The 24,777-nt window shown below is 42.4% G+C and overlaps 1 protein-coding gene across 1 annotated transcript in view; it reads left to right on the top strand.

Annotated features, from left to right (window-relative positions):
- The window catches only part of SMOC1 (SPARC related modular calcium binding 1), a 349,454-nt gene extending 327,344 nt beyond the window's left edge, over positions 1-22,110 (top strand). Inside the window, exons 10-13 of the mRNA XM_018552448.1 lie at positions 7,587-7,692; positions 9,691-9,938; positions 19,378-19,431; positions 21,666-22,110. Coding sequence (XP_018407950.1) covers positions 7,587-7,692; positions 9,691-9,938; positions 19,378-19,431; positions 21,666-21,682 — 425 coding nt within the window. The 3' untranslated portion in view covers positions 21,683-22,110. The remainder of the gene's footprint in view (positions 1-7,586; positions 7,693-9,690; positions 9,939-19,377; positions 19,432-21,665) is intronic.
- The last annotated feature ends 2,667 nt before the right edge of the window (positions 22,111-24,777 follow it).

The following is a 24,777-nucleotide window of genomic DNA, read 5'->3' as shown; positions in this document are numbered from 1 at the left end:
AACGGCTTGTAGTTAAATTAAAACATTTTAGATCAGCTGTCTCAAAGTACCGGCCCGCGGACCAACTCCGGCCCACGAGCTGGTACTATGTGGCCTGCAGCCAGCTGACAAGTCGAGCACATGGTCAAGGACCGCGTGCCCGACTTGCGGGAACTGCTCCACAGTCTGCATCTCCGACGGCTGCAGACCGCAGAGCTGCTCCTAGTGCAGACCTTACTAATGATCACCGCTAGATCACCAGGGCATGACGAGACGATGTGCCTCCTCCCTGCATGGATGAAAGCAGGTGAGGGGGCTTGGAAGAAAAAGGAGCGAGGGGGGCTTTATTGACTAAATCGAGTTTGAGACCCCTGTTTTAGATGCGGAGCTAGGGAGCTGAATGCCTAAATAGGGAATTGAGGAAGATACACATGAGAGTATTGGGTTCACATAAGGGGGGTATTGAGATCAAGGATTTGAGATTTAGTGGTGTTGACTTTATAATACGAGATATTACAGGAGTGAGAGAGGAGGCAGGTAGGAGGCAGGTAGAGAAATGTTCGGGTTAGCAAGAATGAGAATTATATCATGGGCAAAAATACCAATTTTGTTGGTAGTATGTCCAATAGTGATGCTGGAGATGTCCGGGTCTGAGAAAATGAGGGGAGCTAGGGGTTCCACTAGTAAAACAAAAATGAGATGAGATAAGTGGCAACCTTGACACGTGCCATAAGTGAGTGGAAAGGATTCAAAGAGGTGGCCTGGAATAAATACTGCAGCACTGGGATAGGAGTAAAGAGATGAGATCTCTGTAAGAAAAGAACCGGAAATAAAAAAAATTTGGAGAGCAGCTTACAAATAGCCCCAGTGCACTATGTGAAATGCCTTTTCCATGTCAAAGTATAATAACAAAGAAGGGGTCTTATGGATTTCTATATGTTTCAGGATATTTAGAAATCGTCTTGTTCCACCAGGGGCTTCTCTCCCATGCACAAATCCCACCTGGTCAGGATGTATCAATAGCGGAAGAATACAATGAAGTCTATTAGAGATAGCTTTAGCATCTCTAATAGATCTTTGTATCACAGTTTAATAGGGAAATAAGTCTATGATTACAAAGGAGAGAAGGATCCTTTTGCGGTTTAGGAACCTTGGAGCATCTCTTTCGGGAAGGAGCCAGTGGACATGGATTTGTTGAAGACATCAGTAAGCTATTCGATCAGAGTATCTGAAAATTGTTTATAGCATTAATTTGGAAAGCTGTCTATCCGGGGGGATTTGTGGGATGGGAGAGACTTAATGACAGAACGTATCTCATTGTGAGTGAAGGGGGCTGAAAGTTGTGCTAAGTGTTGGGAGGATAGGGTTAGGAGTTTGAGAGGGTCCAAAAAGGAGTGAATGCTCTCTCCGGTGGGTTGTTGGGTTTGGGAGTCTAGATGTAAATTAAATAAGTTGTGGTAGTAATCCTTAAAAATCGTAGCTATTTTGGTTGGACTGTACTCCTTGGCCCCTGAGGAGGGGTCAACCAGGGAAGCCTACCATTATGAGGGCGAGTGTTGATTTTCCTTGCTAAAAAAGAAGTAGTTTTATTATTCATAGCATATGAGTTGGTTTTAGGTCTTTCCATGAGATGTTCATATTTATCGAGTAGGATAATACGTAGCTTCATTCTATCTTTCAATATTTTGGATGCAGTGAGAGGGTATGGGGAACATTTATTCAATTGTTTCTTTTGCTTAATTGAAGCAAGAAGCTTATCTATTTGATGTGTTCATGATCGTTTAAGCGTGGGAGCTCAGCTTGATAAGTATCCTTCTAATGTAAGCTTTGTGGGAGTTCCATAACATTTATCTATCAACATCTGCAGTGTCATTAATGTAAAAAAAAAAGTTTATGGGCCTCGGAAATCTAAGAAGCAAAGTCAGGGTAGGCCAACAAAAAAGTATTCAATCTCTTCAGCAGAGGATGATTAGAGTTGTGGTGGTCAGAGACAGTGATCGAAATAGGGGCAATACCACGAAATTAAACCAATATCTGCAGATACAATCAGTTGCAATGATCTAAGATCACTGAAAAAGAAATCAATACAAGAGTATATATGATGAATGCGAGACTTAAAGGTATAGTCAATCATCTGGCATTTTAAACATCTAATTGTTTCTATCAATATGATTTAGGGGTTTGAGATAAATAAACCAATCCACACGTGTATGTCATTCTGCTTCTCTTTGTAAAAACAAGATTTATTTAACAGTAAGATTAGTAGTTTAAGAGTTAGTTCTCCTTTTCACAAAAAAAATAAAAGGTGAGCAACTCACAAATCCTTCTCACCCCCCTGGTCCCTGCTGCACTTAATTGCAAGGGTGACAATTGCCTGCCACCCTTGCCAGCCGATATATAGCAGTCCCACCACCTGAAAACTACACTTTGCTTGTAGTAGTAGTGGTGGCCATTGGTCAGTACAGGCAGGGCCGGATTTACTCTCCCTGCCGACCCAAGGCCAGGTTCCGCGATACGCCCCCCACCCGCGCTGTGCCAACCCCCCCTTCCCATCAATGGAGAATGGCAACCACTGTTTCTTTATTTTTTAAAAAACTTTTTCTTTATTGTATTATTTCTTTTTTTATTATTTATTTAATTATTTTTTAATCAATTTAATTATTTTTAGATTTTTTTTTTTTTTTTTACTTTTTAATCACCTTTTTATTTTTTTATTTCATTATTTCATATTATTTTTTAAAATTTTTTTATTGCATTTTTTTTATCAATTTAATTTTTTTTCCACCTAACTTTATTGCTATCACACAGAAGAAAACAATCCCCTGTGTGATAGCAATTGGAGGTGACAGGTTCTCCTTATTGATCCTGTTACCACCAATACAGGAGAACTCCTGTGAAAGGTGAGAGAGGAAGAGCACAGCTCTCCCCTCTAACTGCACAGAGTGGCAGGGTTAGTTTTAACCCTGCCGCTCACTGCAGTGAGGAGACGGACTCGGCGGTGGAGCCCGGAGGACGGAACCAGAGGAGAGAGGTAAGTGCAGGGGAGAGGGCTGCAGACTGTTTACATGTGATCTCGGCGACATCGCCGAGTTCACATGTAAACGAACAATCAGCTGCCTCACTCTACATTTAGTCCTGCTTGTGCAAAGCAGGACTAAATGTAGAGAGGGCAACTTACTGCCCGACAAGGACACCGGACAAGGACAACTTCCCCACAAGGTCACCGCTGCCGCCCCTCTGCGCCCTGCCTCCCCGAGGCCGGGCCTCGGTGGCCTTGTGGGAAATCCGGGCCTGAGTACAGGCACATGACTGTGTTGACCATTGAGAATCTCTTCTTAGCCTTCTTTCTTCTGGGACACCGTCCCAGAGAAGATATTCTCATTGGTCAGCATGGTCATATGGCCATGCTGATCAATGACCACTCCCTATTGCAAGCATTTTGTTGCTTTAAAGCAGTCAAGTATAGCTTTCACGTGTCGGTATAATTGTACTGGCTGGTGTGGGTAGCAGACAATGGTCATCCTTGCATCTACATGGGGCAGGAAGAGTGTTGTGAGTAAGTTTACCTTTTTAATTTTAGTGTAAAGGTGAACTAACACTTTCACATAACTCCAGAAAATCAATGTACTTTAAAGCTGTAGCTCGCGGTATACTGAGCTTAGGGTAACGGGAGGACGCTAGTTTGTGTCCTCCCGTTACCCTAAGGAGAACTATGGGGAAAAACACTGAAGTTAAGTGAAGGGCTTATGCAACCTGAGGTCAATTTGTGGTTATACTCCAAATGTGAAGTAATCTGTATCAATCAACAAGACAATATATGTAAGCAATATGTAGCACCCCCCTGACCCCCAGAGGCTGAGGTGGACCCCACAAAGGGTAGGGAGGGCTGACATTTCACTCTCGGGGGTAGATCCAGTGAAGGGGGTGCAATCAACAAATTGGGTGCCAGTCACTTTAAGGAGTTTTATGATGCTTTAGGACAGCAAAACTGGGAGAGAGGATATAGGGCTTCAGACATCCATGGCAAAAATACACAGAGTACAGACTCACCAATCCCTTCAGGCTTCCAAAATGCAGAGAATACTTCCGTAGAACAGGAACTGACACTGTGCAGTAGAACAGTAGCTGAATAGGGATCAGCATGAGGTCTTCCCTGGGAGAGACACCAGACTTGTTCCTGAGGCTCATGCTATCTCCTGACACCTCCAACAGTCACAAGCTCCTCTGGTTCTAACAGCTCCTCTGGTTCTCCTGCCCACATAGTTCTAGACCCAACCTGGGTCCACATGTGGCCTCCTCCAGGTTTGAGGCCTAGTCAACTTCCCCAACCCTGTACATGCCACCCCCCAGGCCAAGCCCTGAGCACATGGCAATCCCTGAGTACATATGCACTCACATATGCACTCACGCAGCATGCAGGGTCATGAAACTCCTAGTGATTGGCTGGTGAAGCATAGACACTCCTGATGTTCCCCTAAACGCTGCCCCACTCTGTAGCAGGGTCACATCCCATTCACAGGAAGGTGCAATCAACAGCAGAACATCTAGAATTAACCAGAAGATGCCAGAATACAAATTAGCCAGCCTGATTACCGTGCTAGCAACACTACATTTTGGTAGCCACTCCATGTAAGTTGGTAGGGGCTACAAGTATAATCTAGAAATGTTGTTAGAATTTGGTCAGTGATTGGCTGCTATGAAATACACCCTAAATTATTTTTAAACAGTCATTAATCATTTTTTTCTCATATATGTACAACTAAATTGTAAATTAAGTACAAGTGTTACAACTGTATATTTAGCAAGGGATGCATCTGAGGACTTCTAAATTTTCAAACCATTACCCTCTGTAGCTGTAATTATTTGGCATAAAGTTCTCTTTGGAACATAGCATAATTGAAGAAAAAATGGATGGACCAAGTGCAAATCACTAAACAACTGAGTTATTTTGTGTTTGACAAATGATTCTTCTTGTGCAGCACTGAATGGGTTAAGAAGTGCTGCTTATGTCAGCCAGCAGCCTGATGTAAAGTAGCACAAGCTAAGAGATTCTTCTAACAAAAGCAGTGCTCGGTCGATAAGTTACACCGACAGCTGAAATGAAAAGCATCTGTGTTTCTCTTTGCTCTGTTCCCAATCTCAGCTCATTGCATGAGAATCTGACCTACATGAATTAGAACACTGTTGATGTTGCAAGGAAAATAGAACTAAGAGCAGCTCAAGGATGAGTGCAAAATTATCTTATTCACTGCGACCCAGCTACAAAAATATAATGAAAGCAAAATGAGTTGGCTTTAACTTCTAATAGTCTAGAAACCAATAGCAAAACGAGAATAATAAAGAACACTATGCATTGGATTATCGGATCAACCAGGTAAATCTGAACACATTCAACATACACATGTATTGTAATTTACATGTATGATGCAGGTTTTAGTAAAAAAGGGATGCATTGGATATAGTATTTGAGTGGTCCCCAGTCAAGGGCTTCATACAGTATTTCCTATAACACATGTTTTAACGCATTATGCATTATGCTCATCTGATAACCATAAAGTCATTAGGCGGTATTTAATCTATATTGTTTTATTGTTCTGGCTCCCATTATCAAGAAAAAGTTTTATTGATGACTAACCTTGTATACATTTAGAAAGATTCGGTAATATGTTACAAAGCCAAAGTACACCTGTCAATTGTAATATGCAAACAGCCAAAATAATTATATTAATAGTGCACTTCAGAGGATCACCAAGTTGTATCCCATTTTCCAAAGTAAATGCCAATTCCCTGCCAAACCAATATAATGCAAGTAGATGGGGTTGCTAGGGTTGCCACCTTTCCTAGGAAAAGTATCTGCTACAGGGGCTTGGCCCCTTGTAAGGTCTAGTCTTAGAGGATGTGGTCTGGATGATGCACGTAAAGTCACAGTGAGACCTATGGCAGGCTAGTGATCCTGTAGCTGGCAAATATTCGCCTAATAGTACACTTACCTGCTTCTAAGGCATTGCTTAAGTAAGCAATGCCTTAGAAGCAGGTAAGTGTACTATTAGGCGAATATTTGTAAGTACTTACTGGTCAAAACACCAGGTGAGTGACTCCTTGCTGGCCAGCTCAGCAAGGAAGAGACTCCATAGAAGTAGGTGAGTCTTTTATTTACCCTCCTAGAGATCCAAGGAAGTACGCTAGTGTGACATAAGCTAAGAAAACTACGCTTGTTAACTGAGTTTAGGTCTTAAATTTCCTTGTCCACTGTCCTCTTTTCAACATACAGTAAGGTCAGCAGAGAGGCAAGATACCCCTTGCTATGTTTTTAAATCACAAAACAAAATGTGTGTTGTACAAAAATCACATGCCAAGATGCTAAGAATCCGAAGTAAAGATCAATAAAATGCTCATACTTAAGTAAAAAGGTATTCATTGGTGTTTTAGGGGTGATGATTGCACACATTTTGAGCACATCTGTACTCCAAAAAAAAAGTCCATAATTTCCCCTCCACTGTATAGTAGGCACCTAGCAATGCCTATACTTACTGTTCTGCTCCTGTCTGCTGCTGTAATTGGCATTGGTGCCATGGTAAAAGTATTTCTGTGCATGGGCATGTTCCAGTTTCCCTTCGTAATGCCACATTTAATGCCTGAGCAGCCTATTGAAAAAGCCTGTGCACCATCACATGGGGAGTGTGGTTGTGCATATCGGAGTGCAAGAAAGCTACTTAACACCTAATCCAACTTTGGTTAACGTGCCAACATTTTTCCACTGTCCCATCAGTGTCTTACATTTACAGGATCACCAACAATGAGCACTTGGCAATGAGACCACCTGAGTGAGGCAAGCATCAAAGTGCCTAAAAAGGGGGGATGAGCTGAACACCAGTCTTCCAATGACTTCAGTTATGTCTCATGGCAATAGCTGTGGCGACCAAACAGTCGCTAAAACAACACAGGTAGTTTACTTGCCTGTATCCTCTGTCTTTGAGAAAATTTAGGTTTCTATACATAAGCCATATGAGGGAGCCCAGTATATGACCATCTTAAAGTAAGAAACCTATGTAAAACAGCCATCAGAATAAAAGGAACACTAGAGAAAATAATGTAAAAATATTGCCAAAAAGCTTTGAATATGAAACAAAGGAGAAAACAATGACACCTTAAGGAAAGGTACTTCTCTGGCACTCCTCCTTAAAGTGATATTAATGTCTAAAGGTTTTCAAGCTATTTGAAATGCTGAATAAATCAATGGATGGTGTTTCTTGATGTTTAGAAATGTTAGCTGGTCCTGATATCCTGTTTTAGGTCGGCTCCTTTCTCTTGCAGGGCCCTATGGAGCCACCCTTGGGTGTGCTAGTAAGCTGTGTGTGTCTCTACAAACACACAGGCACAGCAAGGCAAGGCAATCCACTCCCCTACTTCCCACAACTCCTCCCTTCTCCAAGCTAGTAGATAGAGATCTGCTGGAGACTGTTCTGTCCCTTGTGATCTTGTACTGAACAGAAATTGCCAAAACTGATATTTTCCAATAGAAAATAAAAAAAAGATCTTACAATTTTATAAACAGGCCACAAAATGACACTGTTCACTTACTTTAATTAATGCTTTTCATTCCACAGGATGTCCGGACGGGAAGAAGTTGGAGTTTATCACAAGTTTGTTGGATGCTCTCACTACAGATATGGTCCAGGCCATCAACTCCGCTGCCCCAGCAGCAGGCGGCAGGTCAGTCATCAAAAACAACCTGGGCATGGACCTCACAGAAGCACATAAATATAAAACACTCAAATGCTATCATATCTCTTGAACCGAAACTAACAATCACTTTTATTAACAAGTCAGCATAGTTTGTGTTATCTGAGTCACTTAGTCTGTGTGGTATGGGGTTCTAGGAAAATCTTTAAAGCAGTGTTTTGTGGTCACATTTATGAAGAGACTTAACATATAGGACTGCCAAGAATTTTACTTTTATAGATTTTAGGGCAAACCAAGAAGCAGGACAGTGTAAGTGTGTCTACAGCTATCCCCTTAGGCTGCAACCACACAGACTGTATCTTGCTGAGAAAACCTGCATTCCTATACTGAACCATTAAAAAAAACTCTGCTAAGAGCTGTTCATATCCACACAAACTATTGTAGCTATCTGTAACATAACCCCATGTAACTTTTCCGGTGAGAAAAGACAAAAATTAAAGTTAATCTCTCATGTCCACCAAAGTGATTGTGCAAACTTTAATGATAAAGTGAAAACCCCTGTAGAATTTAAAACTACTTTCAGATCGATTTATATGTGCCTGGGAGGATACTGGATCCTAGTCCCAGGTTGCATGCATGGGCCTTTTGACTCTAAATCAAGTTTAAGCTCCACCTATGCTAAATCTACCCATGTCATTTAACTGTCTAATGATAAAATATCTGTAGTCTTGCATTTGACAACTACCACCATATGGTTCTGTAGAACAGTTGTGGTACAAACATATAATGGCACCATCCCAGCATCCATATGTATGCCCTAGGCAAATATTCCTGACCTAATTTCTTGGGAGCAGTAGAAATCATCTGGAAAAATTCAACAGTTCTTCTCTAAGTCCAGATGACTATTTGGGGTGTCTACACAGGTCAGAAGTAGACCATTGAAACCTAAAGTAGCAGTTATTGACCCCATCAAGCATTTTCTATATTTTCTGGATGCCCCCATGACTGTACAAGTCCCAAATATGCATGTCACATCAGATCACCTCCTCATGTATCACTTCCCCCTCCACCCTCCCTTTTAGATTGTAAGCCCTCACGGGCAGGGTCCTCCTTACCATCATGTCTTGAATTGTATTCTGATTGTAATGTCTTCCTTATATTGTAAAGTGATGCGCACACTGTTGGCGCTATATAAATCCTGTATATTAATATTAATAATCTGAATCAGTTACATAAGCTCAGCTCCTTCAGTGATGTGGATTGTGAAAAAGGGCCTTTTAGTCAGTGAAATGTAGAGGAGGCAGTGGGTATAAACACAAACAAAATTATTTTGAAAGGAGTTTCGTTTCAAATAAAGGCAATGAAGATGTGGAGAAGTGGTTTCCCCTTGTAAAGGTATCGCCCTTACATTTTCTACACATTACCAGAAATCCAATCATTTACACCTTAGATTAGTGTTGCAGTATTGTAAGCCAAGTTAGGACCATCTGCATCCTTAAAAACTATTTTGTAATTCTATCCTCCAAGATCACCTTAAATAAGTAGTGATATACTGAAAAAACTATCATAAGGGTTTAAAGATATTGCACATAACACTCCCTTAGAGTAATTTATTAAGGTGTTATCATAAGGGCTCATTTACACGGGCACAGAGATCCATGCACTGTAAAACTCTGTGTCCAGGAGCCACAAGTGTTGTGTACAGCCTACCTGCAATGGGGCTTTACACTAACAAGCACTTCTCCAATCATATATTTGCTTACAGGTATGGATGTATGTCCCTGGATGCAGACTGTCTGCATCCAGGGGCGTACATCTGAACCTGTACCGATGTACACACTCAGAGCAGCATTTATCAGCATACAGCCTGGCACTGATTTGTACAGGCGAGCTGTATGCAACACCTGTGGCTCCCAGGCGCAGAGATCCAGGCGTTTTTTACGGTACTCGAACTTCTGGGAATTTTGGTACATGAGCATGACATGGCTCTAATACACATGAAGTAATTCTAGGAATATCTTACTTTAGATTCTCCGAACCAGATCCCAACCACACACTGGAAGAGCGTGTGGTTCTCTGGTACTTCAATCAGCTCGACAGCAATGGCAGTGAAGACATCAATAAGAAGGAGATGAAACCTTTCAAGAGATATGTAAAGAAGAAAGCCAAACCGAAGAAATGTGCGAGGAAGTTCACCGACTACTGTGATCTAAATAAGGACAAATCCATCTCACTCACAGAGTTAAAAGGATGTCTAGGTGTTCGTAAGGAGCCAGGTAGGCAAATAAACATTCTCATTCCCTCTGATTTTTTTATGTTTTATTTCAAATATGGACCTGACGTTGTAACAAAGATGTTATCATCTACAACAGTGTTCCCCAACCCCTGGTCCAAATGGTACCGGGCCGCACAGTCTCAGTGCGGTCCGGTCATGCAATATATGGCAGTGCACGGTCCCGGTGTTCGAACACCGGGGCCCCGCACTGCCGACGGGCTTCACAGTGAGGGGGCGGGTCCTAATAAAAAGGTTGGGGAGCACTGATCTACAACACCAAAGTCTCAGTTACCTTCAAGGCCAATTTTATGCATTTTCAACAATCGCCATGGTTTAGGAGCATAGCCCACTCACATTTTATGTTGCTGGTTGTCAGTAACATATTCGCTTGTGTAATAAAGTGTTCCAGACTCCCATCCTGCCGGCCAGTGCAATCCAGCTGGGTCCTCGTTTTTGGTGGAGTACCATGTGCTTACAGTTCACCCACTCTGGGTCTGTATACCCAGAATCAAACTACTAACAAAGTAGTGCGTTTCTGGACATGGATACAGAGGTTGATGGCCATTTCAAAATAACATCATGTTGTCACAATGATGGTGTTGATGATGATAGAATTGGGGAACTGAAAGAAGATGAAGATAAAGATGGGGAACTGAAAGAAGATAAGGTCATCTTCTTTCAGTTCCCCAATTTTATCATCAACACCATAATTGTGACTTTGTAACGCGCCAAGGCTATCTGTCAGGATCTCAACTGCAACAGGGTGCGCACTCCATTAGTGGAACACCCTGGGTAGTTACTTCCTTGTTTAAATACCCATGTGGATGAGTGGGCGGAGAACAGCACAGCGTCGCGGCAATTGCGTTCCAGGCTGGAGCGCAAGGTGGAAGTGGCGTCATCGTATCGGAGGCGCCAAGACCTTACAGTACCCCCCTCCCAAGGGAACCCCTCCAGGGATTCCCAGAAGGGGACGGGCGGTCGGGAAACCTTTGGTGGAAGACTCTCTGGAGTCGGGGAGCATGTACTTCCTCTTCATCTTCCCATGAGTCATCCTGAGGACCGTATCCCTTCCATCGGATGAAGTACTGAATTCTTCCTCTTCTTTTCCTGGAGTCAAGGATCTCTTCGACTTCAAATTCCTCCTCCCCTTGGACAACTACAGGGGGCGAAGGTTGAGGCACCCTCCCCGGGAACGGGTTAGGCTGGAACGGTTTCAAGAGGGACACATGGAAGGTGGGATGTACTTGCAATCGAGGAGGTAAAGCGAGCTTCATGGTGTTGGGGTTGATGACCTTTTCTATAGCGAAGGGAGGGCTTGTTCTTCTGCGCAGGTCGTAGTAGAACTTCTGTCTCTCTTTTGCTTTTTGCAGGTTGTCCTTTAGTGCTGCCAGGGTGTTCTGCAGGGTGGTTACGTAATCATCTGTTGCAGGAACATTGGTAGGGACAACGACAGTAGGGAAAGGTCTGGGGTGGAATAGTTAGCATAGAATGGGCTGTATAACGTAGAGGAATTTGTAGCATTATTGTAGGCAAACTCTGCAAGGGGGAGCAGATTTTCCCAGTCATCTTGGCAATATGAGCAGTGACACCTTAAATACTGTTCCAGACACTGATTCATTTGTTTGAGGGTGGTAGGCGCTAGACATTCTATGATCGATTTGTAGTCTGTTACAGAGAGCTTTCCAGAATTTGGAAATAAATTGGGAGCCCCTGTCCGATACAATTTGGTTAGGGACTCCGTGTAGCCTTACGATGTTGGAGATGAAGGCATCAGCGGTCTCTCTTGAGGAAGGTAATTTGTTTAGGGCAATGAAGTGAGCCATTTTGGTGAGCATATCTACAACAACCATAATGGTGTTATTACCTTGGGAAGGGGGCAATTCCACAATGAAATCAAGGGATACCCATTCCCAAGGTCTAGAGGTGATTGGGAGATTCATAAGAAGGCCGTAAGGCTGTCTCCTATCGGATTTGCAGGAGGCGCAAATCTCGCAAGTTGAAACGTATTCCTCAATGGTTTTGGACATGTTTGGCCACCAGAAGTTCCTACGTATCAGATCCGCGGTTTTGGTGATACCAGGGTGACCCGCCATAGGTGTGTCATGGTAAAGCTTCATTACCTGAGTGGTGAGGGAAGGTGGTACGTATAACTTGGTATCCTTTTAGTAGAGACCTCTGTTATCCACGTGAAGTCCAGGGGGCGTGTTGGCCTGATCAGCTCCAAGGGCATCCCGTAGTTGGTCTTCTACGCCAACAGTGGCTAGGATGATCTTCTCAGGGGGTATGACCCATGATGGATTTGCTACGGTGGTACGGGATTCCGCCAGACGTGAGAGGGCGTCGGCTTTGCCATTTTTAGACCCTGGTCGGTAGGTGACTTGAAAATCGAACCGATCAAAGAAAAAGCTCCACCGTACTTGACGGGCGGATAATGTCTTGCTGATTTTGAGGTATTGGAGATTGCGGTGATCTGTATAAATGGTGATGGGATGCGATGAACCCTCTAGTAGGTGTCTCCAATTTTCTAGGGCACACTTAATGGCGAGAAGCTCCTTCTCCCCAATGGGGTAATTTACCTCGGCGGAGTTCAGGGTGCGAGAGTAGAACCCCACGGGGTGTAGAGGTGTAGAGAAAGAGCTACGCTGGGATAGAACCACTCCTATTGTGGTTTGAGACGCATCTACCTCCAGTACGTAGTGATGATTCGGATTTGGGAAGACGAGTATTGGGGCGGATATGAATCTGTCCTTCAGTAGCTCGAATGCCGATTGGGCCTCTTCGGACCAGGTAAATTTTGTTTTGGAACTGGTCAGCCGAGTCAGTGGTCTGGTGGTGGCAGAGAAGTCCTTGATGAATTTCCTATAGAAATTAGAGAATCCCAGGAATCTCTGCAGAGCTTTTCTTGAGTCCGGAATTGGCCATTTTTGGATGCAGGCAATTTTCGACTGATCCATCTGGATTCCAGTCGGGGAGATAACATACCCCAGGAAAGGGAGCGAGGTCATCTCAAATACGCATTTGTTTAGTTTTGCATATAAGCAGTGGGCTCTTAGTCTTGCGAGCACCCACCGAACATGTTTCCTGTGGTCTTGTAGGTTATCGGAATACACCAGTATGTCGTCTAGATAAACAATGACGCAAACGTCCAGCAAGTCCCTGAAGATATCGTTTATAAAGTTTTGAAAGGTTGCGGGTGCATTGCACAATCCAAAGGGCATAACTGTGTATTCAAAAAGCCCATAGCGGGTGCGGAAAGCAGTCTTCCACTCATCGCCCTTTCTGATCCGGATCATATTGTAAGCTCCACGTAGGTCTAATTTGGTGTTGGTAGTAGAGGTCCGGAGTCTTTCTATGAGTTCGGAAATGAGAGGTAACGGATACCGATTTTTTATGGTGACTTTGTTTAATGCTCTATAGTCAATGATGGGGCGTAAAGTGGAGTCCTTATTCCTGACGAAGAACATCCCCGCTGCCGCCAGGGAGGTTGAGGCTTGGATAAATCCCTTTTTTAGGTTCTCTTCTAGGTATTGTTTGAGGTGAACCAATTCTGGTTGTGCCAATGGGTAAATCCTCCCCGTGGGTATTTCACTGCCCGGGAGTAGGTCTATGGGGCAGTCATAAGACCTATGGGGGGGCAGGGATTCCGCCATCTTAGCACTGAACACGTCGGAGAATTCCAGATAATGTATTGGTACTTGGTTCACGTCTGCGTGTATGAGAGGTTTAATTGGGAAACAGGTCTCCATGCAATATCTGGAACTTAGCCCGATCTTCCCCTGATCCCATAGGAATGTTGGTTGGTGTAGCTGCAGCCACAGTAATCCTAGAATTACGGGGAACAAGGGAGAAGATATGATATCAAACGATAGGAATTCAATATGGTTGTTTGCGCACGCGACCCGCAGGGGTTGTGTTTGTTTGGTGTTAGGAGTAGAGGTGGTACCGTCAATGAAACTCACAGACATCGGTAATTGCTTTTCATTGTAAGGAATTTTATTTCGCTCAATCAGCTGCATATCAATAAAATTCCCACAGGCACCTGTATCCACCATAGCATCAACGGTGACTCGGTTTTGGTCCCACTGTAGGATGAGAGAGGTGTAGACGTAACCATGGGTTCTGTCATGGACATTGGCTAATCTACCAAGAGTCGGTCTCTTACCTTCTGATTTCTTTCTTATGGCGGGACATCCCTCAACTGTATGGTCGGAGGATGCACAGTATAGGCAGAGGTTGAGGTTACGTCTTCTGGACTTCTCCCTCTCGGTAAGGGGACCTTGAATGGCTCCAATCTCCATTTTCTCCTCATCCGGGGCAGGGCTAGATTGTTTCAGGAAAGGAATGAACCCCGAGACTTTCTCCGTTCCCTTAGGCGCCTGTCTATGGTGGTGGCTCTTTGCATTAAGGAATCAAGAGTGGGTGGCAACTCCCCGCGTGCTATCTCGTCCTTCAGGGCATCAGAAAGACCCAGACGGAACTGGTTCCTGAGGGAGAGGTCATTCCACTCGGTCTCCCGGGCCCAGCGAGTGTATTCCGCTATGAAGTCCTCCACGGGTCTCCGGCCTTGCTTCAGGCTACGGATAGCGGTCTCAGCTGTTAGTTGTTTACTATGATCCTCATACAAGAGGGCCATAGTTTCCAGGAACTGAGGTAAAGAGTCCAGAACCGGATCTGCCTTTTCCAAATAGGTGTTCGCCCATGCTCGAGGCTCCCCCCTGAGATATGAAATCATTGTGAGCACTTTTACCCTATCGGTCGGGTATGTTCTTGGGCGTAGTTCGAACATCAATTTGCATGCATTCAGAAATTCCCGAAACTGTTTTCGATCCCCAGAAAAGGGTTCGGGGGGGTTCACCTTTGGTTCTGGTCCTTCCCTGGGAGTACTCTGAGCTTGTGTGACCAGCCCGCGCAGGGTCTGGTTCTCTAGTCGGAGAGTCTGAACGTCTTCCGTGAGGGTCTCTACCCTCTGTAGTAGGGTGACCATATGTCCCGCAATCTCCGCTGGATCCATGGAGGTTCCACTAATCTGTAACGCGCCAAGGCTATCTGTCAGGATCTCAACTGCGGAGTCTGTTGACATTAATGAAGTACAACTTCCTCAATTGGGGATTGGTGGTTTAGTGGCTATTCAGGCTGAACCCCAGGCGTCACTCTCAATCTTAGGCGGAGAGTTTGGGGTTACTAGCATCATACGCCACAAAGGAGAAATAATAATAACTAACTAAAGGTTGGAGCCTGCTCCTGAGATGAGTGGCAGGAGTAGGGTTAATCTTGATCCAGATTTGTATGTTAATTGATGAGCTTGTTGGGGTGTAACAAGTAGCTCCAGGCTATTAACATGAACAGTATAGGCATGAACTCAGAGGCAACACAACCTGATGATGCTACAGTCCTTAACCTTCACAGCACTTTAGATAGTATCCACACAGGCAGTCCAGAGTGACATAGAAATCCCCATAGCATGGGGTTACTTGCGGTTTAGAAGCTGCAGTTCCGGTGTCCAGCAATGGGGGAGCCGTGGGGTTCAATTGGGGAGTCCTCCTGGTCCCAGCAGTCCTCGGTAAGTGCCTCAGTTGGTATGGAAGCAACAGGGTGCGCACTCCATTAGTGGAACACCCTGGGTAGTTACTTCCTTGTTTAAATACCCATGTGGATGAGTGGGCGGAGAACAGCACAGCGTCGCGGCAATTGCGTTCCAGGCTGGAGCGCAAGCCGGAAGTGGCGTCATCGTATCGGAGGCGCCGCGTTCCAGGGTGGAACGCGAACCCCCTACAGCACGAACCGCCATATAACCATTATGGGTGGTGTTGACATTTAAAGTTGTCAATAAAGTCCTTGTAAATACATACCGTACATGAGTCTAACAACATGTTGTCCTAACTCTAATCTGCATTTCTTTAATGACTCTAATCTTGATTTAATTGTTGGTCAATTTCCAAACAGTGGAGGATATAAACAGCACAGACATGCTTTACATCTATACACTATAGCTTCTCTGCCTGGCTATCTTCTGTCAGCTTTATACAATGATGTATTCACGGCACAATATATTTGTTCACAATTCATAAAGCAAACATCATTGTAATATGAGCATGTCCGATTCAAGAATAAAAACATCAGTGTGGAGTGTGGTTTAGCTTAATAGCATATAATCTGTGGTTCTCACCTTAACAGTTCCTAGCAGGTGATCAGCTGGTAAAGGTCTCCTTCCATACATGTCCAAAGTTCACAAAAACATGAATGATATAGTTGTGGAGACAGAATGGTATTTGGTAAGGGCCTTCACCTTATATGGGCAGCAATGACGAAGGCTAGACAGGATATTTCATGGACACAGCAAGGGTGAGAATTTTAGACCTTGTTTACTTACATGCCCCACATGAAAGCTTGTGGGAAATTTCTGCATGGTTTGCTCAACAATATTACCATTTTTCAGCTAATTAGTGGCCCTGCACAGTGGAGGTCATCATTATCATCGGTCCATGTTACTGTATGTCCATGGTCTGAAAGTCCGAGGTGCGGGCATGGGTGAGAGGAAGAGTCTGCAGGAGCCAGAGTATTGCACCAGCCATCTACTAATCAAGGTTGCAAAGCTTTACTGGCTCTATTTTAAAAAAATATATGCACATTTTTTTCTTTTATGAAGAATTGTGCATTTATTATTTCTTTTAAAAGAGGTGGCATTTCCCTTTAACAGTAAACTGAGCTATTAGAATAAAAACAAATTTTAAATGGCACAATGTAGTGCACTTGTGGTTAAAACCCTTAGGGCAGCTCTGTGCAACACATTTATTTTCAGTAATAAAATTAATTAAATAATAAACATAATGTTCAGAAAAGAAGCGCAGACTGTGAAAATTGGTTCAGGGGATAAAGAGGTCCGGCTGCGGATTGCTGTGGCAAGGATCTGTGGATCATCTGCCCCTATACGCAGGTAATCCTCTGTTCAAGGAACCCCCACCAACCTCTGAACAAACCCTAGGATTAAGGGTATCAAGGGTACAGAACCCTTGTTAAGAAAGGCTACGCTAAGGATTAACAGTGCAATCCGCAGTTGTTTCCTGGAAATGCTCCATGGGGGCCCAGGAAAAAAAGTAAAAGGGCGTGTGTTTCCAATTTGACTGAGGGCAGCCTTTTTACATACCCTGTGGGATCCTACCTCTTATGCCTCTTAAAGACTCCATCACAAATATTTTGTCTCCAAAGTTTCTAGGCTTTTCCCTGTAGCAGTGTCAGCAAAGACTAGTAGCTGAATGGTTAGCAATCTTTCCTTACCACTCTGGAGTCCTGGGTTCTCTTCCTGTACACATTTTTAAAATAAATACAGGAAAAAGACGGGGTTTGGATTCTGCATCTTAGAAACAAGCAATGAGATCTCTTTATCATGACCATGTCAGGTGAGTGGGTTCTTTAAGACATATTTCCAGATCTGTTATTACGGCTTTGAATGTACTGGCTGCTTTGAAGCACTGTGTATGTGTTGTGTAATAGGTTATATTTTGCTCAAACATATATTAGTGTGCTTTGGAAGAACAAAGGGATTTTTATTGCATATTCTTTTCATTATGTAGACAAACTATACAGTGGAGAAACAAGAAACTGCTGTTACTTGTTCATAATTCAATCATTTTTACACTGGCTCTAACCAGTGCTGCCGTCTGCTGTAGTTAACAGTACTGGATCTTGGCATGCAATCATTACAATTGTATCAGTAATAGAAAACAGAGCTAATCTATCTCTAACATATAAAAGCACAAAATATTAAGTATAGTCTGGTGAGATTTACATTATGTCCTCTTAATAACAGCTGTTCTGAAATCAGCATTACCACATGTACATATATAGATGAAAAAGCATATAATTATTACTTGCTCTGTAACAACCATAACACTAGAAGTAGATTAGATCAATTACCAAACCGTTTTCTGATGCATTTTCGGAAAACGTAATTTAAGGTTTGTGGTTTGGTTGCATGCAAACAAACTTTTTTCAATTGGTGTTATGGCGCCATCTAGTGTTAGTTTTAGTAATTGAACAGTGACTCTCCAACGTGATACAGACTTATGATACCAGTAGGGTAAACATCTAAATTATGCAGCCATCAGCAAGCTCTGGTAGCTGCAGATATAAATACACAACAAATAAAAGGGTAATGCATAAAAAATGTAAAACATAAAAATTTGCACGTTCAGACCCAGATTTTCGGCTGACAGTCCAGTCTTTAAACACGTTAACAACAGCTGCTCTTGAACATTTAACGAATGCAGCTGTTTTGCTCCATGGCTCAGAGCGCCAACAATCATCCCACGTTCAAAGGCTGTTAAATCGCGTTGTTTACTCGTATCTTCAGAAACAAATCACTTCTACTGTCGTGGTAAACAATCTGCTTCCCTATTTATAATGATCTGGCCCTCTAGGAACTTCAGCGCGAAATTATAGCTAATTATAGCTAATTTGCCTACAAACGTCAGGTGGTCATAATAATCTGGCCACTCAGTGTATATAGCTCCAATAATTTGTTCAGGAATTTGCCAAATAAAGGGAGACGGTACAGTTATAATACAGTCAAGACAAGAGGGTTAGGAGGGCCTTATGCACTAAAGCTTAGAATCTAAAAGGGAGGGGCAAATGATACAAAAGGTGGTAACTGGTGGGGATGAGATGGCATAAGATTCACTGAATAGATATGTTTTTAGGGATCACCTAAACGGCAGACAGAGAAGGAGATATCTGGACAGATTGAGGTAGGGAGTTTCAGAGGATGGAAAAAGACACTGGAGAAGTCCTGGAGGTGAGAATGGTGATATGGGGGCTAGAGAGCAGTCTTGGGACGAGTGAAGAGGGAGGTTTAGGTGATATTTTGAGACAAGGTTGGTGATGTAGCTCAAGGTATATTGGATAGCTTTGTATTTTGTTAGTATTTTACATGTTATTTGTTGAACGATTGTAAACCAGTGGAGGGATAGTAAAATAATAAATATAAGCGGTGCTAGACCCTAAAATTAATTTTAAAAAGAGGATCAGCAATGGTGTTTAACATTATGCTCGCAGGACAGATACAATATCTGTATTTAAAACTCCCACACTGGAGCTGGACTACTGTTCAGCTCCAGTGTGGGAGTTTTAAAAGGGAAACAATAAGGATTTTGGATTTTTTATCGTTTTTTTTTAGGTTGATAAGTTTGTAAAAAAAAAGATATGACCATAGTTTCAAATCTATAAACAGCCTTTGTTTTACAAATACACATTTAGTACATGGTAAAGGATTTCTAGAGCATTATGAGTTAACTAAAAGACAACTTAACTCACGCTTTGTCTGAGACCAATCCACATGTTGGTTGTGAACCTGCTGGATATAACTATGCATATTCTTGACATGTTATAGGTTGCGTATGCGCAGATCATCTGAATCATTTAACATTTTACACTTTTACTTTTAGGTACTAATGCTGGAAGTTTCCCTCCTGGAAGGAGACCTGGATCGAATCCTTTCAGTGAGTAGGCATTACAGTAATGGCAAACAATGTAATCAAATAGAATTCAGAAGCACTGGTGTGCCTGTGAAAAATACAAATACATTTGTTCTTGGTGCAGAGAGTCTTATGCTGGTAGCCTTTGGCATGAGGCTGCCCTAAATTTCACTAACACAGAATCCCCTACATTAAAACCTAAGGCTTCACACACAGGGGCAATTAGAGACAACATGTAACAAGAATCAGCATTTTCCTGTGCTAGATTTGCCAATACATGTGAACAGCCGAAGGAACTTGTCAAGCTATCATTGATTTTTACTGGCTGTGCCGTAGCTGTCCACAACCACCTGTGATCCCAGCCACATGAATACTCTTCTTCTTGCCACATGTTAGCCCTAATAGCCTGTGTGAATGAGACCTAACACTTAGCTCTTCCTTACCTGAACACTTCACGCTTCTAAAATGAGTGTTTAATAATGAATCCCCCCTTAACACATAAATGATATGTAAATCCTTACAATTAACTTCTCTTATTTGATCCATTTGGTCCGTTTAATATACAGTTAATAGTGTTTTGTTATACCTGTTCGTTTAGGGCAAAAAAAATGGTTGCCCCTGCCAGAAAATCGGCGCTGTCCTATGCACTCTTCAGTGTTATATCGGTGTTCTCTGGAAGTGTTAGGCCTACAAAACAGCTCCTTTTCTCGATAACATAGTGGGGAGGTGTTTTAAAGCCCTAACCCTTTTTCTGTCTTAGGGGGACAACAATGCTCCCCTAGAGATACAGTACAGTAAGTGAACATTGTCAACAGTACAACAGATACAGTACAGTAAGTGAACTTTGTGTAACCAGCAAGATGAATAGGTGAGAATAGAGGGGAAAAAAAGTTTGAAAAAAGAAAAGTAATGCAACTATCCCATCTAATGATTGGTAGGTTGCAATAGAATACAATATTCTTAGGTTTAGTTATATACTTAATATTATTATTATTTATATATATTTATTTAATATGTTTTCTTGACACACAAAGTGTACCCTTTACATTTTGCCTTAACCCTAGCAGTTAGTACATGAAACTACTGTGATGTGTATTGACCTACAGTAATTAGTGGACTAAACTCTAACAGTGTTATTCGCTAAAGGGTGAAGAGTTTGGAGAAGGCAGGAGAAGTGAACAATCTAGGACAAAATAGCTGATTTGGAAAAATTCTCCAATTCAGCTCACTTTCCACTTCAGCTATGTTGTCCTAGATTGTTAATTTATCCTGCCTTCTCCAAACTCTTCACCCTTTAGTGAATAACCCTGTAAGTTACCAGTGTGGCTGCATTCTAACCAGTCAGCGAAAGTCAATTTTTTCCAGCATTTGTGTTTGCAGACACTCACAATTAGTGCTCTTCAATGCCACCAGTGCCAGATTGCAGAGCGTCACATCCCTGAACTTCCAGATCAGAGAGAGTTCACTATAGCGTCAGGTGATCTCACCTCTCCTTTGTCTCTGTGCACATGTGCCTCCTGCATGGGGACTTAATGTCCCAAAATTACTGGCGCCCATTCCATAGTTCGCATTCATGTAGGACTGCAACAATGCAGTCGATTTTATCGATGATAATCGATAATGAGAATCTTTGTCAACGATTCTTATTATCGATTAGTTGGTTCTGCTTCTCTCCTCCCCACTTGGAGCCCATGTTTCATGGGCTCTGTGTCCCCTCTGTGCTCCCAGCGGGGATCAGAGGGGACACAGACCCCTGCAGCCAGTGCGCAGCAGTGAGGAGAGCTCCAAACCTCAATAGAAAATAATGCCCTACATGCATGTCTACCCTATCTACATCAGGGGGCCTCAAACATCCTCACCCCCAGACCTTACTGCACATGCATGCCAAAACCTTTGTAGTCCTGGCCAGGATTACACATGCAGGGTGGCTCCAGGGAGACATTGCATGGAAGCGAAGCCACCTTATAGGCAGCAGCACCATGGGCATAGACTTTGTGTGAAAATTGCGCACGTAGGGTGCAGAGATAAAGGGGACAGCAACAATAGCAGGGCATGATGTATGGTGCTACATATTCAATATGTTAATGAGGGTTTAAGTAGCATCAGGCACATAGGTTGACTTTCGTATATTTGCATCATTTTCCAAATAACACCAGCAGTTGACTGATTATATCTATTGTCTAGAGTTTCTCTTATATATCTCCTTCCCTAAGACACATGTTGGTAAATTAACAGCGGTATGTAATGTTTTGTTGCAGTAGGTCGTCTAGTGTAGAAGGCCATACACATAATGATGACTGAAGAACAGGAAAGGGACTCATCGCATCGGGATCCAACACAGATGCAGCTGATGGACCTCTTAACGTTTGCACTTTTAAGTGGACTTTATACATAACATTTTTTATTCCATTGCCTAATATGGGAAACACAAGAAAATTCTGCCCTTTTCCCTTTAAGATTTTTTTTTATTAAAAAGAATCTGCTACTGACAAATTAGTAAATGAATTCATTGTGACTCTGGATAAGAAGAGAGTTTTTTTGTATATAAATGTATATGTAAATTGTACAGTGCCATTTGTACAGGTCTTCTTAACACTTTTGTCTTTTATAAGATTCTAGTGGGCACCTCGCCCTTCTTTGCTAGTTTTTATCTTGTGCCTATAGCATTCATGTTTATTTTGCTTGTATTTTGTAAATTAAAAATAAGAATTTGAAAAAAATATGCCATGTTTTATTTTAACAATGTACATCATAGAGGTACACACCTGTCTGTGTGCCTGCAGCAAAATAAAACTGAGGAACGAAGGAATGGCAATATTGTCAATGGCAGCCAATCAGACCTGTCATTTTTTCACTGTAGACTAGGAAATAAACATTTATAATTGAATTAGTTGCAATGGGCAATGCACATAATTTACTAGGGATGTTCAGATACCAAGTACCATACTCGGTACAAGTACAAGTACACATACAGATACTTTTCCTGCTCCAAGATTAGACTGGGGAAAAATTAAAAAGCTAGGAGGCAGCTGTCATTTTTAAGGATCATACAGAGCTCCTGGGAGTTGTGCATCCCTGTTTTAATGTATGATTTTTTTTTATAAATATATATTTGGGATGCACCAATACCATTTTTACATGATACAAGTACTGATACATTTTTGTTTATTGTCATCTGACAGTTTTTCTAAAACAATACAGACTAATGATTTCAGGACAGTGGTGGAGCGCCAGAGCTAGGTCCCAGCTGCAACTTCTGCAACCCTGGTAGTTCTCATAAAAATGCCAAGTATCAGCACTGGTATCTGAACATCCCTATAATTTACCTTTTAGTTATTTTAAGAGCCAATCCAGACCTATATATTAAAGCATGTTATACTGCTCCTTTGCGCAATGCACAGTAATGCATGGCATGCCTTGCCATTCAGTTAAGCCGAGGCCTGGGGGTAGGGACGGTGCTAATCTATTTTGCACCCTAGGCAAGACCAGCTACTTGTTATATATAATTTTTATTTTCTTAATTTTTTTTACACTTTTATTTTTATTTTTTTACACATTTATTTTTTGTCAATTATATCAAGCAGTCACTTTCATTTTTGGTTATTGTTAGGCTGCTCCAAACTTAGGAACGGCTAATAATAACCTTAGGGACTGATTCTGATAGCATGTCAGAATCAGATCTCACTAAGGCTGGGTTCACACCAGAGCGTATTTTTTTAGCACGTTTTTCCGTTCAGTGAAATGCGCGTTTCACTGGCAGTATGAGATACAGGGATACTTTGTAACATTCTGCCTAAAATGTATCACACAACTTTGAAAACATTCCAGCTGTCAAGACAAATAGCAGAGAGGTGACTCACTCTGCTACCTCTCTGCTATATTTAGCTGTCAAATACCGGATCGCTATTCAGCAATCCGGTATTTGTATGTAACGGCTTCATTCTTTCATTAATGAAAGAAAGAAGCTTTTACAAAAGCTTAACTATTTCATTAATGAGGCCTTCATTAATGAATTGTAACCACTGAGAATCAGCAGTTACCAGCATTACAGAGCCGCAAATAACTGGTCACGTACAGTGTACGTGGCCAGTCATTTGGGCACTTTGTGGCAGAACGTACAGTGTATGTCTCCCGTCACGAAGGGGTTAAACAATGACAATTGGGCGGAGCCGGCCGTGACGTCGCGACCGGCTCCGCCCAGTTGTTATTGATTGGCTGGGACCTGCTAGAAGACTCTAGCAGGTCCCGGCCAATAGGAAACAGTTGGGTGGAGCTAGCTGTCACTGCTAGCTCCGCACAATTGGGTTTTTTTGTGTGTTTTTTTAATTTTCTTTTTTTAAAGAAATCTTTATGTATTCTTTTAGATTTATTATTTATTCACATAAAAAAAAATTCTACTTTTTTTCCCCAACTTTTTTCACTGATTTTCTATTCTGCTCGGTACCACGGTGGTACCGAGCAGAATGCCGCTCGGCGCCATTCGGCTATTCACTCACTGCCGTTCGGCCCCTATGTGAATAGGCCGAACGACAGTGAGTAGCCTGCCAGAGGTTCGGAGCGTGTTTTTCGAACGTGTTCTTCACTGCAGCTCAGTCGAACATGCTGAGCATGTTCGGCGGAACCGAAGCAAGCCGATGTACGGCTAATTTCAGCCAATGTACGGCTGAAATTAGCCGTACTAAGCTAAAGTGAATAGCTGAACAGCGTTCGGCTCTGTCCACTTTGGCTCGGTTATTCACTCGGCTGCCATCGGCAGCTTTGTGAATAACCCTTTAAATATTTTCACACAACTTTAACCCAAGATTTAAATTTTTTCAATTGAATCCAATAGAGGTATGTGTGAATCTTGAATGAAAATTGTGTGAATCTTTTGTGAAAACAATTATACATAGACATCTTATATTAATGTTGCTGCAAAATACATTGTTCCCTGCTGCAAATCTCTTGAGAGAGTTTTTCATGTTTATTTTACTTATCTCTCTTCCACTTGTAAACCCTAAAAGCCCATTCACAACGGCCAGGCACGTTGCAGTGTGCTTAACGCATGTGCGTTACGTCATGTGTTATCTTGCATTTTAATGTGCACTGCAGTAAGGCAGCATAATCATTTGAAGCACAACAAAGAACTATGAGTATTCAAATAAGATGCCAACATGGCTCACAGTAGGCACTATCTAGCTTTGGTGAATAGCAAAGCCATGTACGAGGTATCGTTACTCCTGCTTTTGTTGAGGTGGTATAATAGGTTTTAGAAAAACACCGTCCTCCTTGTTTTGGGTCTCTTGGAAATTCCATATCAGGTTTACAGGAACCATGTGACAAAATATAGATCGCTTTGTTTGAGCATCCGTTATGTCTAAAGGGAAATGG

This window comes from Nanorana parkeri, unplaced genomic scaffold, assembly GCF_000935625.1.
Source record: "Nanorana parkeri isolate BGI_ZX_2015 unplaced genomic scaffold, ASM93562v1 scaffold88, whole genome shotgun sequence".
Taxonomy (NCBI): Eukaryota; Metazoa; Chordata; class Amphibia; order Anura; family Dicroglossidae; genus Nanorana; species Nanorana parkeri.
The sequence above is the reverse complement of the archived record's forward strand: the minus strand, read 5'-3'. Positions and strand labels throughout refer to the sequence as shown.